At 54.2% G+C, this 19,596-nt stretch overlaps 9 protein-coding genes across 9 annotated transcripts; 3 read left to right on the top strand and 6 right to left on the bottom strand.

Moving 5' to 3' along the window:
* Positions 1 to 73: 73 nt before the first annotated feature.
* AYO21_07094 (hypothetical protein) lies at positions 74 to 1,832 on the bottom strand (the record flags this gene model as incomplete). The annotated part of the gene is made up of 4 exons (XM_022657051.1): positions 74 to 910; positions 1,000 to 1,075; positions 1,171 to 1,551; positions 1,615 to 1,832. 4 exons carry the CDS (start codon positions 1,830 to 1,832, stop codon positions 74 to 76), a joined length of 1,512 nt encoding a protein of 503 aa, XP_022510693.1.
* A 611-nt stretch (positions 1,833 to 2,443) lies between these two features.
* Positions 2,444 to 2,865, bottom strand: AYO21_07093 (hypothetical protein; the record flags this gene model as incomplete). The annotated part of the gene is made up of 2 exons (XM_022657050.1): positions 2,444 to 2,676; positions 2,736 to 2,865. 2 exons carry the CDS (start codon positions 2,863 to 2,865, stop codon positions 2,444 to 2,446), a joined length of 363 nt encoding a protein of 120 aa, XP_022510692.1.
* A 79-nt stretch (positions 2,866 to 2,944) lies between these two features.
* Positions 2,945 to 4,493, bottom strand: AYO21_07092 (hypothetical protein; the record flags this gene model as incomplete). Its single annotated transcript, XM_022657049.1, has 3 exons — positions 2,945 to 3,915; positions 3,989 to 4,413; positions 4,474 to 4,493. 3 exons carry the CDS (start codon positions 4,491 to 4,493, stop codon positions 2,945 to 2,947), a joined length of 1,416 nt encoding a protein of 471 aa, XP_022510691.1.
* A 1,074-nt stretch (positions 4,494 to 5,567) lies between these two features.
* Positions 5,568 to 7,146, top strand: AYO21_07091 (hypothetical protein; the record flags this gene model as incomplete). The annotated part of the gene is made up of 3 exons (XM_022657048.1): positions 5,568 to 5,733; positions 5,818 to 6,736; positions 6,846 to 7,146. 3 exons carry the CDS (start codon positions 5,568 to 5,570, stop codon positions 7,144 to 7,146), a joined length of 1,386 nt encoding a protein of 461 aa, XP_022510690.1.
* A 290-nt stretch (positions 7,147 to 7,436) lies between these two features.
* Positions 7,437 to 10,471, bottom strand: AYO21_07090 (hypothetical protein; the record flags this gene model as incomplete). Its single annotated transcript, XM_022657047.1, has 8 exons — positions 7,437 to 8,016; positions 8,092 to 8,597; positions 8,681 to 8,887; positions 8,948 to 9,226; positions 9,285 to 9,508; positions 9,569 to 9,587; positions 9,652 to 10,265; positions 10,354 to 10,471. 8 exons carry the CDS (start codon positions 10,469 to 10,471, stop codon positions 7,437 to 7,439), a joined length of 2,547 nt encoding a protein of 848 aa, XP_022510689.1.
* A 1,335-nt stretch (positions 10,472 to 11,806) lies between these two features.
* On the bottom strand, positions 11,807 to 13,753 carry AYO21_07089 (hypothetical protein; the record flags this gene model as incomplete). Its single annotated transcript, XM_022657046.1, has 1 exon — positions 11,807 to 13,753. The coding sequence occupies one exon, from the start codon at positions 13,751 to 13,753 to the stop codon at positions 11,807 to 11,809; it is 1,947 nt and encodes a 648-aa protein (XP_022510688.1).
* Positions 13,754 to 14,326: 573 nt separating this feature from the next.
* Positions 14,327 to 15,340, top strand: AYO21_07088 (hypothetical protein; the record flags this gene model as incomplete). Its single annotated transcript, XM_022657045.1, has 3 exons — positions 14,327 to 14,425; positions 14,501 to 15,046; positions 15,107 to 15,340. 3 exons carry the CDS (start codon positions 14,327 to 14,329, stop codon positions 15,338 to 15,340), a joined length of 879 nt encoding a protein of 292 aa, XP_022510687.1.
* An 83-nt stretch (positions 15,341 to 15,423) lies between these two features.
* AYO21_07087 (hypothetical protein) lies at positions 15,424 to 16,533 on the bottom strand (the record flags this gene model as incomplete). The annotated part of the gene is made up of 1 exon (XM_022657044.1): positions 15,424 to 16,533. One exon carries the CDS (start codon positions 16,531 to 16,533, stop codon positions 15,424 to 15,426), a length of 1,110 nt encoding a protein of 369 aa, XP_022510686.1.
* A 671-nt stretch (positions 16,534 to 17,204) lies between these two features.
* Positions 17,205 to 19,251, top strand: AYO21_07086 (hypothetical protein; the record flags this gene model as incomplete). The annotated part of the gene is made up of 6 exons (XM_022657043.1): positions 17,205 to 17,393; positions 17,461 to 17,652; positions 17,730 to 17,809; positions 17,986 to 18,075; positions 18,129 to 18,179; positions 18,237 to 19,251. The coding sequence occupies 6 exons, from the start codon at positions 17,205 to 17,207 to the stop codon at positions 19,249 to 19,251; spliced, it is 1,617 nt and encodes a 538-aa protein (XP_022510685.1).
* Between the last annotated feature and the right edge of the window lie 345 nt (positions 19,252 to 19,596).

The raw sequence follows: 19,596 nt of genomic DNA, 5'->3' as shown, positions 1-19,596 counted from the left end.
ACCCCACGGTCAAAATGCTCGGTCGCACACATGTGACTGCAAAAATAAAATTTTAACCGGTAACTAACAATTTTCACAGCTTGACTTGAAACCGGGGTGAGTTCCTGAGCGTCTCGCCGTACCGGATCAAGACCCAGATCAGAGGTGTCAGGGCCACCGACACGCCGGCCAAGAGGGTGTTCCCCCAGCCCAGACCCAGGGACTCGTACAGGCGAGCACCGATCAGCGGCACCACCGCTCCCAGAATGCTGCGGAGCACGGTGGTCGCGGCGGTCGCGCTCGCGGCGTAGACGGTAAATGCGTCGACCAGGTAGATGCCGATGGGGAGGAAAGTCCAGAGGGTGCCGGCACCGAGCAGGCCGGTCCCGACGATGGGGACGAGGGGGTGCAGCTTGTATACGACCGACCAGCCGTAGACGAGCAAGCCAGCAGGAATCAGGACGGCGCCGGGCCAGAGCAGGGGCAGACGGTATTCGGGCTTCATCTCCCCGCCGCCCCTGGCCGCGGCGAGCTTCCTGAGGAGCCTGTCCGACGTGGCGCTGAACAAGCCGAGGCTGATAAACTGGCCCAGCCCGACTCCGAGAAAGACGAGCCCGACGGACCTCTTGTCGAACCCGTACTGGTCCAAAAACACCCGGGTGATGGTGGCGAAGATGAGGTACATGTAGCCGTAGCCGACGGCGACGTAGAGGGAGCTGCTGAACACGACGAGGGACCCGCACAGGAGCTTGAGGGGCCGGGTGATCGACATGACAAGCAGTTCTCGCGGTGATTTGGCCGAAGTCGCCAATATGGACCGCAATTGCTCGTTGCCCGTCTCTGCTCGGATCCGGTCCGCCTTTCTCTCCAGTAGTAAGACCGGGTACGTTTCATCCTGAAATGGGACGGCCAGCAGAATATAGACGGCCGTCTAATGAATGTCACAGAGGTGGAGTCAGCAAAGGCCCATGTCAGGAGAAGGAAAAAAAAGTAATCCCTGTGTCGGCAAATCCCACTTACACAGATGGCGAGAACATAAAAGTCCCATCTCCAGCTCCATGAGTCGGCAATCCAGGATCCAAGTACGGGACCCAGGCTGTATTTCACACAAGTCAGCCCATCATATAGTCTGTAAGCTCGACCACCTTGCACCGCGGCCATTGTCTCTCTAGAAGAACGAGAAAAACTCACCTCGGCCCGAACAGGACAGAAGACTGCCACAGGCCCATAATCCTCCCCCGGTGTTCTTGCTTGAATGTGTCCGCGATGGTTCCGGAGCCCACGGTGATGGGGCACGAGCCTGCAGTGCCAGCCAGGAATCGGAAGGCCGCCAACATGTGTATATTCGTGGACCAGCCACACCCGAGCGTGAAGACGAGGAACAAAAGTGAGGTGGACAGGTACAGCGCTTTCCGTCCATACACTTCGCTGAGCGGCGCAATGACCAAAGGCCCAAAGGCATAGCCGAGCACATAGATGGAGACAACCAGAGAGGCCATTTCGACATTGTCGACGTTGAAGTCCTTCATGACCTGCGGCACGCAAGGAGCAAACATGGATGATGCAAATGGACTGGATGGATAGAGACTCAGTCAGCACACACTAGAGACTCCCACGTCTCGTGGTGACACGCACGTCAAAAAGGTCATGTAAGATAGTAACATGATGTTGGCGGTTTTCCTCCTGGCACTCCAGTTGAGAGGATTTTCCGCGTCGTCTATACCCTCCCAGTCGACCACATTGGCGTCAGTGTCGCTGCTGCGAAGGGCCTCTTCGTTTCGCAGAAGAGGCGTCGTCTCGACATCCTCGACGACATTTGGGCGAACCGTCTTGGTGCCTTGTCCGGGCTGCATCGCTTCAAAAGAAAAAAAGACGGTCTCATGAAAGAAACGGTGACAGGGAGCCGGGAGCTGAGAGCGAAAGTCTCGAGAAGAAAGTTTTCGAGGCTTGCACCGACTAGATAGAGTCTAAAGGATTTCGAATTAGCACATTCTACGCCAGACACAGAAAGGTTCGCGATCCGACCAACCTTTATATACATGAACTTTTTCCCGCCCGAAATTCAAAAGTGGAGGAGCAACCGTGGATGATGGCCCAGTCGACCCACCACCGGACTGAGCCGCCACAGGGGGGGGTAGACACTCGTACAGATTGGTCAAAATAATCTCGCCTGCTGTGCCGGATCAAGCTTGTTACCCGCAAGGGCCTGCCTTTTTATTATGAGGCACTTGTGGTTATGTCGCGGAAAAGGCTGGGGATTCAATGATCATTTCCCGTCTATCCATGATCAAGGGACTTTTTACTGTCACTATTCCTACATGGTTCTACCTACCAAGGTTGCAGCACAGTGTCCTGCCCTTTTTCTGTCTTTCCTTATTCTTTTACGATTGTTACAATGTACCTATCTTCTCGGTGGCAAGTCGGATCGACAGTTGTCGTGATGTATATATCTTCAAAGTCCTACTTACACCCCAGACACGCTCCCGGACTTTTTGTGGCTTGGGTCCTCTTCTTCGTACTCCAACTCGGCTGCACACTCTTGCACGAAGCTCTCTTTGCTCGTGTACGCCTTTGCAGGGATTTCGTCGGGACGCTCAATGAATTGCAAACCCATCCCAGACTCGGAGTGCCAGATGATGTGGCAATGGAGCAACCAAACGCCTGGGTTGTCAGTTTTGAAACCCAGGACTAGATAGCCTAGAGAATATGTGAGCATTGCAACTTCTGTTTAGTGGAGATAGAACTAAGTGGCCTACCTCCGACGTTGGGGTCTTTTTCGATGTTGCCAACAACAAGAGCCGTGTCTCGCCTCGGTGGATTCTCAAAGTTGAGCGTGGAGATCAGGCCGGCATTCCATTCTTCTTTGCCCTGCCCTAGAATCGCCATACTATGTGAAAGGCAAACATGTCAGCCCAAAATCTTGAGAGATGGGGGAGGAGGAGGGAGGAGCGCGGAGGGATGGGATTTACTCGTGGCCGTGGAGGTGCATCGGATGGGCCGCATAAAACAAGTTCTGGATGATGAAATAAACCCATTGGTCCTTTTCCGGGAGGACAATTTGCTGTTCAATAGGCCTATCGTACGGAGAGATTCCACGAGCAAGAAGCTCCAGGGTCGGTTGGGTGTAGTTCACAGTGATGGTGCCGTTCAGGGGCCAACGCCACACAGTGCCGTCGTCACTGAATGTAAGGCGGTAGCGGTCACCACTCGGGAGGGTCTTGGCCTTTGCTTCAAATGCCGCACGGGACCCAGCGCTCTTCTCGATCCACGGGGTGAGCGAAGACAACGGCTCATCGGCGCAATACAGAAAGTCTGCAGCCGTCTTGTTTCCCGCCGTGGACGAGGGAAGGTGGAGGGGCGCCCCTTGATACAGGAAAATCCCGTTCGCGAAGCCGAGACCGTTGTTTTGTGTTTCGTCAGGACAGCCCAGCTGAGCCACGGCGCGCAGAAAGTACGCATCCGCCGGTTGGTCCATTTCGACAATCACGTCGTATCGCTGGCCGTTGCCGATATTGAGCCACTCGGTCGTGTAGGGCTTGATGGGGACGAGATCCGCTGCAATGACCGTCATCTTATGGTGGTCAAAGTGGACGGCCCATGCCGACTGGACGGCGGAATTGATGATGCGGAAACGGTACCTCTTCCCTGGCTTCACCGACCAGAAGGCGTGTCTGCCCCTCGTCAGGTCGGGTGAGGTGTTTGCACCGTTCAGAACGTAGTTCCAAAAGCCCGTTCCATTTACGTGGAGAACGCGAGAGGCATAGGCTGGAGTCGAGATCGGGTTGGAACTGTTGTCGAACAGGTTGTCGATCATGATGGCGCCCATATCAATGTCGTAGTCGGCTGTCGCGGGTCCATGAATGATGATTGGACCGCGGATCCCGTCGCCAAACTGGGACAAAGCATGGGAATGCCACCAAGCTGTACCGAACTGCTCTACAGAACGACAAGAGAGAGCAAAATTCAGCCCAGATTCCCGAAAGTGGAAAGATGTGGTGTGTTGATTTACTCAGCTTGAACTCGTATATTCGGCTGTGACCCGGCGGAATGGCACATTCTGTCACTCCAGGGACTCCATCTTGGTCGTTGGTGGTGCCGCCACGCTGACTGAGACCGTGCCAATGCATCGCTGTCTGGTTGTTCTGCATCTTGTTCGTCACATTGACCCGTAGAATGTCTCCCCACTGGCATTCAATCGCTGGACCGGGAACTTGCCCGTTGACTGCCAGCGCAAGACGTTCCACCCCGTCGAAGTCTTTGGTGGTGTTTGTGATGATGAACAAGTATTCACAGACATTCCCAGTCGTAGGTCCATCCTCGTCAGGGTCCGTGTCGATGGAAAACCCATCGCACCATCGACCTCTTTGTGACGGTGAATTGCATTGCGTCTCTCGTAGCGGCGGAAATGGGTTCGTGACCCTTGGCACGAGATTGCTGTGAGACGGTAGAGGCCATGCACTCCAGTCAGGTCGCAATAAGCCCAGGTAAACTAACAGTTCCTTGAAAATTGGCATATTCGCCCTTCACAAGACATACAAGAGACGTCCAAGCTCTTTACAAGAGAATAATTAGTTGTGAAAATGGAATAGAAGGACGATGACCATTTTTATTTCCTCGAGATTGCATGTCACATGTGGCTCGACGTAGACTATTCCCTAACCATTGATTCCAACTAATAGACATTTATCCATCAGCCTGGTAGTTGGTGAAGAAGGGGCAAAATCCTCTAACGATATTTGACAGCTTGACTGGACCTTGATAGAGCTACCATACAGCCTTTTCAAGCCGGGTTTATCATGAATTAAAAGCAGTTGCCACAAAGGAATCCCACGACCATCCGGACTACTGCAGATGCTGAAATCCATGGGCCATGAACAGCTGGATGGGGATTGAACTGCATAACAGTTAATGTGGAGTAATGCCTGAGCTCGTCGCCGTCTAAATCTGGTCATTTAGTCGAGCGAATAAAGTTTCATTTCGGGTTAGACTGTGTTTTTACTTTCCCGAAAATGGTATAGCTCCACCCATTGGTGCCGTCCGGGTGACTTTGCGACTTTGAATTCCCCGGTCCTAGGTGGCAACACTTTCTCAGCTGACTTCTGGATCTCGGGGGAAACTGGTCTTCTCATGCCCATACTGCCTCCAAGTAGCCGAAAAGGTGGAATTATCCCAACGGCCCCCAATGAGCTTTCAAGGCTTACTGGTAACCTCCCTCGATAATTCCCCCGCCTCTCGGTCGGTGTGGCTCGCATCTTTAGCTTGTCGCCCTCAAACGATCGAGCCCGCTCTAGAGTACGACAAGCCGAGATATGCACGATATGTTTGGAGAATCCGGCACCCAGAGCATATTTGTTGGCGTCGGTATGTGTGTTGTGACAACACCCGTCCGGTAAAGCCTTCTGCTTCGTTGGGTGCCCGAACTTCTCCGGGGTCCATGGCCATGGGCATACGCACACACATACACACAAACACAACAGACGCGTTAAGCTCCTACAAAAACTATTTACAAGTTAGTCTGCGAAAATAGTGCAGGCCCCCCAAAACCACACACAGTCTGAAAGCCGCACGAAAGATATTGGAACGACATCATGGGAAGCATACCTACTGCCGCGGATGACGACTTTTCCAGAAACAATAACATTGATGTCATTGTGATTGGGGCCGGATATGCTGGCCTTTCTTGTGCCATTGAGTTGAAGAGGAAGGGATGCAACGTCCATGTGGTGGAGAGGGAGCCCAAGTTACAGATCCTAGGTTCGTGTCTCTAAATCGGGTGGTGGTGCAGTGTCCAGTCTAGGTTATACTGGGACAGAGACACAAAACTGACTGCTCCTACAGGAGATATCATCACCTTGACGGCCAATGCCAGCATCGTCATGGAGAAGTGGGGTGACGTTGTTGAACAGATGGCCGCAGAGTCGGCAAGACCAGCGATCGTCACCTTCAAGAGCGACAAGGGAGAAGTCCTCCTAGAGCAGGACTGGAAAGACAAGTACAACGGGCACTACAACCTTTACACGAGCCGCGCTCGCTCTCAAACCTTGATCTACGACTACGCTGTGAAGATCGGGGTCAAGTTCACTTTTGGTACCAGAATCACCGATTTCTGGGAAGGCGACGACAAGGCTGGCGTCTATCTCAACGGGGAATTGGTGACGGCAGACTTCGTGGTTGGAGCCGACGGCGTGTACAGCCGGGCTCGCAAATATGTCACGGGCAATACTCAGATGGCCCAACGCAGTGGCTTTGCCGTGTACCGTGCGTATTTCCCACGGGAGCACCTTCAAAAGGATCCGTTGACCCACGACCTGGCCTATACCGAGAACGACCAACTGATCATTTGGATCGGGCTGAACCTCCATGCCATCATCATCGTCAACGCCAGGCTGGGATACATATCCGCCTACCTCACCCACAAGGACACGTACACGGTCGAAGAGTCCTGGACTTACCCGGGCACCGTCAAGGACATGCTCGAAGTCGTCGAGGGCTGCGATCCCGTCCTGGAAGCCGCCATCAAACAGATTCCCGAGCATGTCATTTGCGACTTTAAGCTGCTGTGGCGCGACCCGATCGACAAGTGGGTTTCTGACAGAGGGAGAATCGTTCTCGTGGGTGATGCGGCGCACCCCCATCTCCCGACCTCGGGGTCTGGAGGTGGTATGGGCGTCGAGGACGGGGCGACTTTGGCATCTCTGGTCGACAGGGCGGGACGTTCCGATATCCCGTCTGCTCTACGGGCGTTCCAGAAATTAAGGTGAGTGTCGCAAATCAAATCGCGCAATAAAAGAGATAGATGGATGGCCTGTACACACACAGACAGACAAAGAAACTAACGCTCCCGGCTTCGCACACAGGTACGACAGGACATCCACCACGCAGCGAATGGGGTGGGAAGTGCGTCACAAATGGCACCAGACGGACTGGGAAAGAGTCAAGAAGGAGCCGCAATTTCTCAAGATTCCACAGCCAGACTGGCTGTACTCGGGCGACGCGGAACGATACGGCTACGAAAAGTTCGACGCCGTCATGGCCCATGTCAAGCAGGGGAAACCATTCCGCAACACGAACGTGCCGGACGACTACGAGCCCGATGACTGGAACATCAAGACAATGACGGAATTGGACGGTAAAACGGGGACTGATGATTTGTACAAGATTGCTTAGGTAGCCTGGTCTCTGTAGGGCCGGATAGATAGACTTCTAGCCATCAGGACACGGGGGTCAGCTCTGCTTTTCTTTATGCGACCAAGAACTCGAGTTTGTTCGAATACGTTTCGTTCCGCTTGATACAAGATGGAAGTAGCTGATTATGTTTTATTACACGTTCGTTCCGTTGTCCCATTACATTCGTTAAAACCCCCCTCCCGACGCTTTTCCGACTTTCTCTCAATCGCATATTCTAAACTGCTTGCCCCTCCCCCTGAAAAAGAACCTTCGGGGGCAGTGCCTAGTGCCTAAGGCATGCCGTCCACGCCAGGAAAGTCTGTCAGGGGATCCGGATCAAAGATATCTGGCACAAAGGTGCTCCAATATTCCAGATTGATGTCAAAGGACGACGGCACCTCCGACAGCTGCGCGGACAGGTCTTGCGCGGTCTGCTGATATCCAAAGTCCGGCGGAGGAGGTGGTGGCGAGGCTGTAAGAGTGGTCTCGTCAGTCTCGTCGTTTGTCCGCAGGCCACCACCACCACCGCCGCCGCCTCCGCTGCCGCCTTCCCTTGCGCGTTCCTGGTCAGCAAAGTTGATTCCGGTCCTCGGTGTGGAGGCAGTCATGGGTATCGCCGCCGCCGCCGCCGCTGCCGCCGAATCCTTGTCGACGTTCTGATACTTTTTCAGGAACCCCTGAGCCAGAACGGCCAGTTCTTTGGCCAGGCCGATCGAGACTTCGGACTCTGTAAAGATCTGCATCCAGGCGAAATGTCCGGCGCCGAAGTCGAGGAGGGCGACGTCGGATTTGGCATTGGAGTCGGACGGGGATTGCAGAATGAAAATGAACAGGTTGATCAACGAATATATTGGACCGAAAAAGCTCACGCTGCGGCCAAAAAAAGAAATATGTCAGTCTTGGATATAGATCACTGTGGGGGGTTTCCGCTGGGGTGTCACTTACGATACCGGCGTACTCGCGTCAAACTGGATCTTACTTATCATTCGGATTGCGTTTCGACATGTTTCGGCCACGATCTGAGATGACCTGTCTATCTGAGGTTGGAGTTCGGCACGCCGCTTCTGGTGAGCAAAGAGATACTCGGCCCAAGGGTGTGTCAGGCTGGTGTGGATGCCCAAGGTGACGTTGGATATCGCGTATCGAAGGAACAAAATCTGTTTCAGACTCATTCCCGATGGACGATGACCGGGTACGGTCTGCATCGAGCTGGAGGACAGAATAGGTTCCAGTGATTTCTTGAGGGCCTCGAGTTTCTCGTCCAGTTTGGTGACTACATGGACCAGATAGTCGAGGCCCTGTCGCAGCGCGTACATACTGGTGAGTCGTTTGGAGACCATTGACGACAGGTGAGACACCAGGATGAGAGTGACGGCAAATTTCAGGTTCAGGGTACTGCCGGGAGACACGGTCGTCGGCAGTGGCAAGGTGATATCACTGTCGTCGATCATCTTTGTAAAGGTGTCAAAGATTAGAACAAAAAAGCTATCCTCACGATACCTCCTGGCGGGAAAGCAATAACAAGCATACATACCGAGTGGCGACCCGACAGCGACACAGTCTGTTTCTCCAAGCAATAGGCCGCCCAGAATATGCACTGCCGCTGGGTGATCTCGCTCTGGGTCAACTTCAATGAGGGTGGAGGTTGTCGATGGAGTCCTTGAGCCACAGCAAGCCTCACAGCATCGTTGCAGAGCATGTACTCGAGACAAGGATGGCTCACGGTCGAACAGTAGTAGGACTAGAAGCCAATAATCAATAATCCTGCTGTGCTGAAAATTTTTTTCTCTCCTTCACTGACCATGATCACCAAAGCTTGGACTCCCTCGACAGAGGTTTGATAGAAGAGAATGTTGGTGTAAACCGAGAGGGCGTTTTCAAAATATCGCCATCCAGTTTCGTTTGCTTCGCGGAAGCTCTTTGTTTTCGATAGCTCGATTTGACTCCCGGACGCGAAGATGGCCATGCGGAGGGCGTACCATGATGCGTCCTGGTCCTTCATGCCGCTGTTGTAGAACTCGCTCAACCGCTGTTCAAACCAGGGTCGATGGACGATGGCCATTTCGGCATCGATTGCGTCCTCGAAGTAAGCTGGCATCAACTCGTGTTAGCCCCGGGTCAAAGTCTCTGGAACCAACCATGAGCTCCGGAATGCGGTCTGAGATACCTGTGGTGTAGATCAAAGCGGTCTCCAAGTCGGGCTCCTCGATGGGCGGGGTGAGACACCGTTTTTCAATCTTCAGGAGCCGGGTTATGCGAGTGGTGAACTCATTGGCACTGTCTACAAAGGTGGTACTTCCGGTCCGCTCAGAGACCCATTGGATACCTGCGGTTGAACATATCGATATAAACGACGTTGGGCCTGACAGACTGAGTTAGGCATCTGCTGCCCCCACGAAAACAATCAATCGGGAACACCCACCCGAGTACTGATAGTTTGTCTATTTCGTAGTGAGCGACTTTTCAATGCGTGTGAGAGATATCAAACAGTTTTGCCCGACATACCATCTTGTTTGACCAGATACTGCTCTTCCCCACGGCATCCTCTGTCTCCATCTGACTTACGACGGAGTGGGGTGGATCGGGACTGTGCATGGCGCTGAGGCCATGATGGTCAGAGACAAACAGCGGAGATTGTGTAGTCGTTGCTGTTTCTGTAGAATGGGAACCCCCCGGCAGCTGATGCGCAGTAAGCTGGGACTCGGACGTCTTCTGGTGCACCTCGACATTGTCACCCTGCGCAGATTGGAGCTGGATATCGACATCGCTGTCGTGGTTGGGTGGTGGTGGCCTGGAATTTCGAGATCCCATCGGGCTCACCTCGAACATCCCGGGCAGGTCGCCAGCCATGTTTTCCGAGTCCGTATTCCGGGGGGGATCGAACATGATGTCGTTGACTTGAGGCAGCGCATTGGCCTGTGCTCCGGCTGCCGTGACAAGATTGGGATATTCGGACAGAAATGGCTGCAACATGCCGCGCATCCAGTCTGTCTGTGACGCAGCCTCGTCCGGGTGGACTGGGATTTTGTTGTTCTTGCGCCGCTGGGAACGCGACGGCCGCGAGCAACTCAGTCCTCGGTCGATGCAATTCATACAAGAGTCTCCATTCTCAAAATTGCCTTTTTGTTTTTGTCAATTTTTTTTTCATCTTTCCATTTCCATTTCGCCCCGGGTCAGGGTGGCGAACCGCTACATTTGAACACATACATCGAACTTTTTTTGCCCGGCAGTAGTCACAAGCTATAGACCGCTTCATCCGCTGACCCTTTTCAGCGGACTGGGGTTGTCGTTGTTTGAGCCTCTCCTCCTGGGAGTTTGTCTCCATGGTTGGGGGGGTTGGTCGGAAGCGAGAATTGTAAAACACCGCTGGGGGTTTTTGAGAAACGAGGATGGGAAGAAAGGGTCGCCCACAGCGTCACCAAGAAAACCATCGGAGCACGGGGGCACTTGGGGGACAGGGAGCCAAGTTCCAGAGGCTTGGTGGCGATACTAGTCGTTAGACGATTCCCCCGCAATATGCACTTGGTTGGCGTGGGGAGGGCGACAAGATTGGGATCGGCTAAAACGCCAGAATCCGACAAAACCCTGGGAGCTGAAGAGGCACCAAGAAGCACTAGAGAAGCGTCTCTTCGCGGGCCGGCTTGTCTCTGTTGCCGCCGATACTGCGACCCATCCATCCCTAACACATTCCTATATCTCAGAAAAGAGAGATCCCATCTGGGTTTGAAAATGTCGGATGAAATCCTGTCTCAAAACCAAAGACACCTTCTTCAGACGCCCATTGACGTACCGCAAAGTCCCCACGCTACATTCCTCCCACCATGAGCTATATCACCGCTGACACGGTCTGGCCAGAGCCGACGATACCAAAACCATTCAGGACGTTGGTGGAAAAGCTCTTGGAGCTTGGAGATTCCAACGACGCCGACGCAGCGTCCAGGATGGCTGTCGAGGTATTCAGTCCAGATGGCGTGTTTGATCATGGAAGTTACAAGTTTGTCGGCAGACAAGGTATATATAAAGCATCCCTCCCTTCCTTGGTCAATCGCGCAGGAGAAACAACAACAACCCCCCAGGGCTAAGCACCACCACTTGTCACAGAGATCTCGAATAGTCGCAGCAAACCAAAACCAGGAAGCAAGATGATAAGACGGAAGCACCATGTCTCACGGGCGTATTCGCAAACGGCCAGAGGCGATGACTTTGTCGTGCTGGGAGAGGTTGACGTGGAATTCGAAAATGGAACGACGGTGCACAATCAATTTGCTGCGAGAGCAGTCGTTGATCAGTCGATAATTGACTCTGAACCACGATTAGCTCTTTGGGCCATGTACATCGCAAGTTTCCCCCCCCCCCTCTTTTCCAACATGATGCGGCGGTAGTGACGATAGCACTGACTATCGGTCCGCAGGATATGACACCAATCATAACAGCCGCCTCTCGCTCTTAGATATGTGGTGGTGCAGCACAGCGTTTGCCAGGAATGGATTCAATCGGATTCTTCGATGATCTAGAGGGTCCATTGATTGGAAGTCGGATGCATCAATTACATACTGGGAACACTGCTCTCTGATCCAGCCATCTAAGGCAATAGTACCTCAAAATCACTTACTGACCCCTTTGGCTTCCCAACATCATCTCCGGACACCTTGGGCAGTTCCTACGACGTACTGATATCAACCCCTGCCATATTCCCCGCCTCCCTCCAGCGCCTCAAGACGTCCCTGAAATTGATCAACCCCTGGGCGTGCGGTGCTGCCCGGGCCTTTCTGAGTGTCTCCTCCAGACTCAGAGGCTTCAAGTCCTCTCCCTCGTTGGTGGCAAAGCCCGGTGTGCAGATCGAATAAGCCGCAAACCAAGCGGCATGCTTCGCGACATCTTGCGACCACGCCTCCTCGGCGTCCTCGGTCGCCTCCATGGTGAGTCGTTGGCTGTCTTTGACACCCTTGTGAGCCTCGGCCAGCATGTACGCGAGGTGTTGGGCCTTCAGATCCATGATATAGGTGGCATGCTGCCCGTTGCCGATCTGGACGTAGCCACCGAGGAACAGGTTGGGGAAGTCGTGCGTCAAAAAGCTGTGGAGTGTGCTGGCCCCCTTGGTCTGCCACTTCTTGGACATGGTCAGGGAATCACGCCCCACGAACTGCATGTTCCCCATGGAGCCAGGCTCTGCTTGACCAGCACCCGGGGGACGGTAGCCCGTGCTGAAAATCAGGACGTCGAGTTCATACTCCTTGCCGTTGACCACCAGCCCTTTGCTCGTGCCACGTTCAATCCCACGGGGCAGAGTGCTGACGAGATGGACGTGGGGCAGGTTGAAGGTCGGTAGGTAGTCGTCGTGGAAGCAGGGTCTCTTGCACCATGTTGGGTACCACGGCGTGAGAGCTTTGGCCGTCTCCGGGTCCTTGACAAGCTTGGCTATGCGTTGACGCTTTTGTTCCGCAATGTCTTCGTCGATGGCCAGGAGCCTGGCGATGTGATTGGGGACTTCTTCCGGCTGGATGGGCTTGTCGTGCGGCGCGCCCATGAAACCGATATAAGACAGGGCGTGGGTCCAGCCGTCGTTGACCAGGTCTTCTTCTCCCGGGTTCAAGCCCACCGACCATTGAAGGAAATTGTCGCATCTGTCATGTTGCCAGCCTTTGTGGGTCGCGATCTTGGACTTCCACTCGTCAACATCGGTCTCTCGTTGGCCACGCACGTCGACGCTGGACGGCGTTCGTTGAAAGACATAGAGTTCTTTCGCCCACTTGGCCAGTTCAGGGGTTGCCTGGATGCTTGTCGCACCCGTGCCTATGATCCCTACTCTTTTGCCCTTGAGACGCGTCAAGCTTGGATCCTCGGGTGACCCGCCCGTGACACGGTAGGTCCAGCGCGCCGTGTGAAACATTTCGCCCTCAAAGTTTTCCAGACCAGGCACATTGGGAACCTTTGGATGGTTCAGAAAGCCAGTTGCCGAGATGACGAATTGCGCATAGACAGTCAGGTGGACCTTGTCTTGCCCGGGACCGCGGTTCTCTTCGACCTTGATCGCCCATCTCTTGCGTTGATCATCCCACGTGGCGCTCTCGACATAGGCCCGGAAGAAGCCCGTGAGGCCGTACTTCTGCGCTATACGATCGGCCTGCTCTTTCAGCTCTGTCCCATACGAGTACCTGTGCTTCGGCATGTAGTTCGTCTCCTCGAGAAGCGGCGCGTAGACGTAGCTCTCGACATCGCACATGAGACCTGGATACCGATTCCAGTACCACGTCCCTCCGAAGCCGCCCGCAGTGTCGATCAGGCGGATGTCCTCTGGCCGAAATCCCGCCTCGACGAGGCGCGCTCCGTAGAGCAGCCCGCCAAACCCAGCGCCCAAGATGATGATCTTCACGTCGTCTCCGTCCTTCAAAGTCGGGGTTTGTGCGTTGATTGCCGCATGGTCGACCCATGGATCTTCTGCAAGGGCTTCAAAGCGCTGGCTGGCAGCGGCCTCGAGCTCGATGTACTGTGCAGAGCCTAGTGGATTAATCCGGCTAGCCTTGAACTCTTCGTAATGCTGCAGAACCTCATCCCGGGCAGGGTGTAGGCCCGTGCCATTGCTGATGGGAGGAGGAACTACTGCCATTTCTCAGAGCCTCAACGAAACTGGAAGCAACGCGAATGGAGGCAGGGGTCGATTTGGGCTATAGAAGAGGGCTCCCGAGAGGTCGGATGTGTCCCCTCTTGAACGAAAAGCCGACATCTCGACATGTCGTGGTGTGAGGTCTAGGCACTCCGACTGACGAGGTGTGGTCGAGAACGATCAGATGTTTTCCCCGGACGATCTTACCATGAGAGTCAAGGGAGTAACAAACGGGGGTAGACGGCCAGCCGTCATCACGGAGGGCAAACAATGCAGCTTGCCCGGAACTCGTTGGCACCCACCCTGGCCCCGGAGGAATAAGATGGCGACAAGGCTGCGCCTTTCCCGATTGATACGGAGTATCTCCCATATCGTTCTCGGAGATTCGAAGTTTGCGGGGCTTTTTCTCCATCGGCAACTCCTGGTTTCGGCCAAGTAGGCTAACTGTCGTAGTTTGATCCCAACCCACGGACGGGCACTCTGATGGCTGCCTTAACCCTGTGGCCCTCTCCAGACTCCAGGCTACAATAGCCGCCAACGACACATCGCTGAGCCAGAAACGTTGACACCCCCATCATGGACAACTCCAAAGGGCTCATGCCCTTGATATTCGCCTCTCATGGCACTCCTTTGATGTCAATTACTGACTGTGACAGTACGGCCTGGTTCCGAAAGGTGCGTTCTTATCGAAAAAAAGGCCTCCAAGTTCCAAGACACTCCTGTCGTCACTGGAGCTGACAGAAGCTCTAGGTTGGGAGGGAAATTGTGGCCAATGTCAAGGGAATCGTGATTATCAACTCTCACTGGGTCGAACTCGACGACAAGATCAGAGTTGCCACGAACTCGGACCCTCATGTCGACCTCACGCCTCTGGTCCCCCGTGAAAAGTACGACCATTTCAAGCCGAATATCTCGCGCGACCTGGGACTCCGAGTGATATCGCTGTTGAAGGCTGCTGGATTTCCCGACGTGGAGGAATCGACAACTGCAGAATGGGTCGATGCCCCCACGACTCCCTCACTGCACATGTTTCCAAATGACATGCCACCGGCGACCACAGTGAGCATCAATGCCCGGTACGATCCTGTATTCCACGTGAGAATGGGCCAAGCATTGAGAAGCCTCCGGAAAGAGGGGATCTTGCTCATTGCGTCGGGATCCATTGTCCACAACATCTTCCGTGGGAACCACTTGCCGATCCTGCTACGGCGGGACAACCTACAGAAAGGATCGCAGCCTGCAAAATTTGCGCTGGACTTTGAAAAGTCCATTGATGATATCATCACCAGCAACACAGTATGTTTTCTTCGCCCCGGCCAGTGTCCCCCCCTGATTAGTATACTAACTCATCGTCAGGGTGCTGAACTCGCCGCCGCACTTGTACGCATCACCCAGAGTCCTCGATACCTGGAGGCGCACCCGTCCAACGATCACTTCTATCCGCTGTTAGTCCTGGCTGGGGCCCTCTACGACGATGAAGAAGTATATGGACGGTCAATGGCCAAAACGTACGAGATGAAGAACATCGTCAACGTCCAGTATATGTGGGGTGACTTTGGCCGCAAGCCCATGGTAGCAGGAGTCGCCTGAAAAAAAGAGCCAATCCATTTGGCCAAAGCTGACCGAAGGCCAAAGTTGATCCTTGAAGCGGAGAATTCAAGTGTCTACATAGTCTAGGGGACGAGGACCACCAGCTTTCCAGTGGCCTCGTTCTTTTCCGCACGCTCGTGTGCCTTGCCAATGTCGGAAAGATGGTAGACGCTGTCCACGAAATGCTCCTTGTTCCACTTTCCGCTTTCGATCTTCTTCACAGCGTAGGCGAATATCGGTTCAATGTCGGTGTGCCTCGCTCCGGCGTCGTGGTCACCTATACCGTCATTGGCGACCGAGTAGAAGGACAGGTTCCGGGTGGTGGGTATGAGAAAGGGAGAAAACCCTTCGACAATGGCAGACGAGTTGAGGACGCCAGAGACAACGACGCTCCCAAACAAGGCTGTCCATCCGAGGGCACGCATCGACTGATCCGCTCCCACGAGCTCGACGACAACATCCGCACCATTGGGCAGGATCTGGGGAATCTTTTCATCAAGCTCGGACTCCAAGAGCACATGGTCTGCGCCGCAGTGTTTGAGCTGGTCCACCTTTTTCGCTTGACGGGTGGTTGCAATCACAGACGCTCCCTGATCTTTCGCAATCAGGACGGCGAAAACGCCCACCGACGACGTTGCCCCATGGACGATGACCGAGGAACCTGGTGGTCTGCTCCCCAGTCTCGCCGAGATCATAACCATTCCGTAGGCGGTGAGGAAGCTCATGGGGAGAGCCCCAAGTAATTCCCAGCTCAAGGTGGTGTCTTGCGGTAGATGGTAAACTCGGCGTGAGTGGCAGATGGCATATTCGGCGTAGGATCCGTCAAAGGCCTTTCCACCTCCAGCATGGGTGGACGCAACCTTGTCACCCGATCTGAACGGCGTGTCTGTGGCCGCCTCGACGACTTCACCGACCAATTCTTCGCCCAGAATCTGAGGCGGTTCCGGACGATAGTACTTTTGCCAGAGACTCCATTCCCCAGGGAACGCGGGTGCGGCGGCGCGACCTCGAAGCTCAGCCCTGTTGATGCCGGTGGCACGAATGCGAACAAGAACCCAACCGGATCCAGGGAGAGATGGTCGGGGGTAGGTTTCTGTATAGGTGAAACACGCAGATGGTGGCTCCTGTCCCGGGGATGTCAGGACGAGGGCCCGCATGACACCAGAAGGCTCGTTGTCCCAAGGTCGTGACATGGTCGCAAAGAGATGCTCTCAATGCTCAAATGCTCAAGAGGTCTTTATATCTCCGCCTGATGGGACGTAGAGAAACGTCAATATCAATTCCCCTTGGGTCCTTGGTCGTCGGCGCTGGAAGACTGCTGCTGGGCAGTGTATGTGCGGTTTTGATTGATGAGAATGCTACTTGGCCAGGCCATGAGGGAGATTTCATATGCCATAGTCTACCCAATACAGCCAAGTCGACAAGAGCCATCTGGTATACAGTCTCTGGCGTAATAGCCCGATTTGTCCGAACCACGAGCCCTCGGGGGTTGACACATAAAGTCTCAGAAGAACCGGCGAATGATGGCCTCACGAAAGAAGTATCCCCTCGTAAGCCCCAAAGCCCGAACTAAATCTTCGCCAAATGCACCAAAACCGTCCGCGGCCTGGAAATGCCTACAGATCCACAACCCGTTAATTACATTCTGCTGCTTTTTACCGACGGATAATGCACCTCGTGGGGGCACAAGGGTCTTCGTTGTTCTAGAGGCTTTGCCGACCGTGGTACCTCGTTGGGCGGTCGGAAATGCTTCCTGTACTCGTGTATTTATCTACGTCACCCTTCTCCTCGTCGCCCTGGCTCTCTCATTGTACTGTGGACGTTGAGTTGTACGACGTCGGTAGGCATTACTTCATTCGCACCTATGGCTGCCAACTTGTCTCTCGTGCTGGCCCTGGTAGGGTTTGCACTCGCCTTGTACGCGATTTCGCGCATTGGCCGCCGACCAAAGGACTATCCGCCAGGCCCTCCTACCGTCCCTGTACTTGGAAATCTTCTTCAGGTGCATTCGCATTCACAGCAACTCCTACGTGCCGTGGTTATTCGTTTTGACGTGTGTGTGTGCGCGCGCGCTCGCGAGAGAGAGAGAATAGATGCCCTCAAAGGATGCCCACCTACAGTTCGAAAAATGGTCCAAGATCTATGGACCCATCTACAGCCTCATTATCGGGTCTGGAAAGGTCATGATCATTCTTTCCAGCAACAGAGAGGTCAAGGAACTCCTGGACAAGCGTGCGCAGGCGACCAACGACCGGAGCGACCGCTACATTGGCCACCAAATCCTGAGTAATGGGGAGCGAATTCTGCTACAGGTATCGTTACTCTCGCCTCTGAGATGTGTGGGATGGGATGGAACGAGACGTGATACTGATTCGTGATGCCACCCAAGCCCTATGGCAAAGTATGGCAGAAGCAGAGGAAGATGTACCACAAGTTGTTGAGCATAAGCCTCACGCAATCATACTTACCGTGAGTCAGAATCGCTGAACTGGCTTTCACGACAATAAGTAGTATCTTGGGTGCACTAACCGGTGGCCATCAGGTATATCGAGCTCGAAAACAAGCAGATGAACTTTGATATCCTGACCAACCCGGACCATTTTCTGCGTCACACGAAGAGGTACATGGTGATCCTCCTGTCCTAGGCAAAATGGAAATGTCACACAAGAGGCCGCTAACTCAGAGGGCTACGCGGCAAGGTATACCAACTCTACGACCATGATGATGACATATGGGTATGTCCATGATCCCGTGCTCCTCGTCCACCTCTTGTCTGATCACAATACAGGAGGCGAACCCCCCAGTACGACGATGCGGAAATGAGAGAATATCTCGAGATGTAAGTCGATTCCCAATGTTCTGGAATAGCTGTGTCAGATATGAGACGGCGGCTTAGTCCAAGTACGCACAGCCTTGAAAAGACCACCGGCATAATCCAGTCTACTGCCGCAAATGTTCCTGATGCCTATCCTATTTTTCGCAAGCTCCCTCGGTGGCTGTTACCCGGTGTCAAGATGGCCGTGGAGCACACAAAGAGGGAAGAAGCATTCTACCTCCGACTGTGGAACGAGGTCAAGTTGAAGCTGGATGAGGGGACCCAGAAACCGTGCTTCACGGTGCAGATGTTGCGGGAGCAGGAGAAGGAGGGATTCGACGACCGATTTGGCGCGTACATCTCAGGTGGTTCGCTGGAAGCAGGCACCGACACGACCTCCAATACCATCTTGGCCTTTATCCAAGCGATGCTGCTCTTCCCTGATGTCCAGGAGAAGGCTCACGCCGAGATAGATCGTGTCCTGGGAGACCGTCTGCCGTCCATGTCCGACTGGGCGAACCTGCCGTACGTCAGGGGATGTGTGAAGGAGACGCTCCGGTGGTCGCCTACCACGACGCTCATCGTCCCGCACGCGACGTTTTCTGATGAAATATACAACGGGTATCGGATTCCGCGGGCCGCAGAAATCGTCGTCAACGCCTGGGCCGTCAACAACAATCCGAACATCTACGACGACCCTCGACGCTTCGATCCCGCACGATTCATCAACGACGCTCAGTCGTCCTTCGAGGCCTCCCAGAACCCCGACGTGACCAAACGTGACCATTTCACCTTTGGCGCGGGACGGCGCATCTGCGCGGGCATTCATCTCGCCGACGTCACCACTTTCCTTGCCGTTTCGCGACTCCTGTGGGGGTTTGACATCACTCCTGCGCCTGGGCAGACGTCCCTGCCGGACCCGTTGCTGAGGACCGCAGGCCTGGTGTCGATGCCGCTGCCGTTCCCCGCGAGGTTTGAACCGAGATCGCCTGCCAAGGCAGACAAGATCAAGCAGATGTGGAACGAGGCAAGACAGCTCCTGGATAGCGAGATGCAATGGCGGGAGATTCCCGAGACGTTGAAGTTTCACCTGTGAGAGGAGACGGCCCGTTGGCTGGAGAAGTAGTCGTCGCAGGGTGACTGTGTGATGAAAAATGGAGGCGACATGTTTGAATCTGCACTTACACAGAATGTGCGCAAAATTTCTGGCTGGCCAGGCTGGAGGTAGAGAGCAACAGAAGACGGGAAAGAGGGAAAAAAACACGGCGTCCATATTCTGCGACAGTGACCGGTGAATATCTGCTGGTGCTGGCCTCGAATCACACAGGTCATGTCGCGGGATAGAGAAAGACACCGACTGACAGGAGGGATGAATGATGAGTTTTCGGCATAAAATGCAACATCGAACCCGGCTAAAGATCAGCTACACAGGTGCCTGCCT

Source organism: Fonsecaea monophora, assembly GCF_001642475.1.
Source record: "Fonsecaea monophora strain CBS 269.37 chromosome Unknown Scaff52, whole genome shotgun sequence".
Classification (NCBI taxonomy): domain Eukaryota; kingdom Fungi; phylum Ascomycota; class Eurotiomycetes; order Chaetothyriales; family Herpotrichiellaceae; genus Fonsecaea; species Fonsecaea monophora.
The sequence above is the reverse complement of the archived record's forward strand: the minus strand, read 5'-3'. Positions and strand labels throughout refer to the sequence as shown.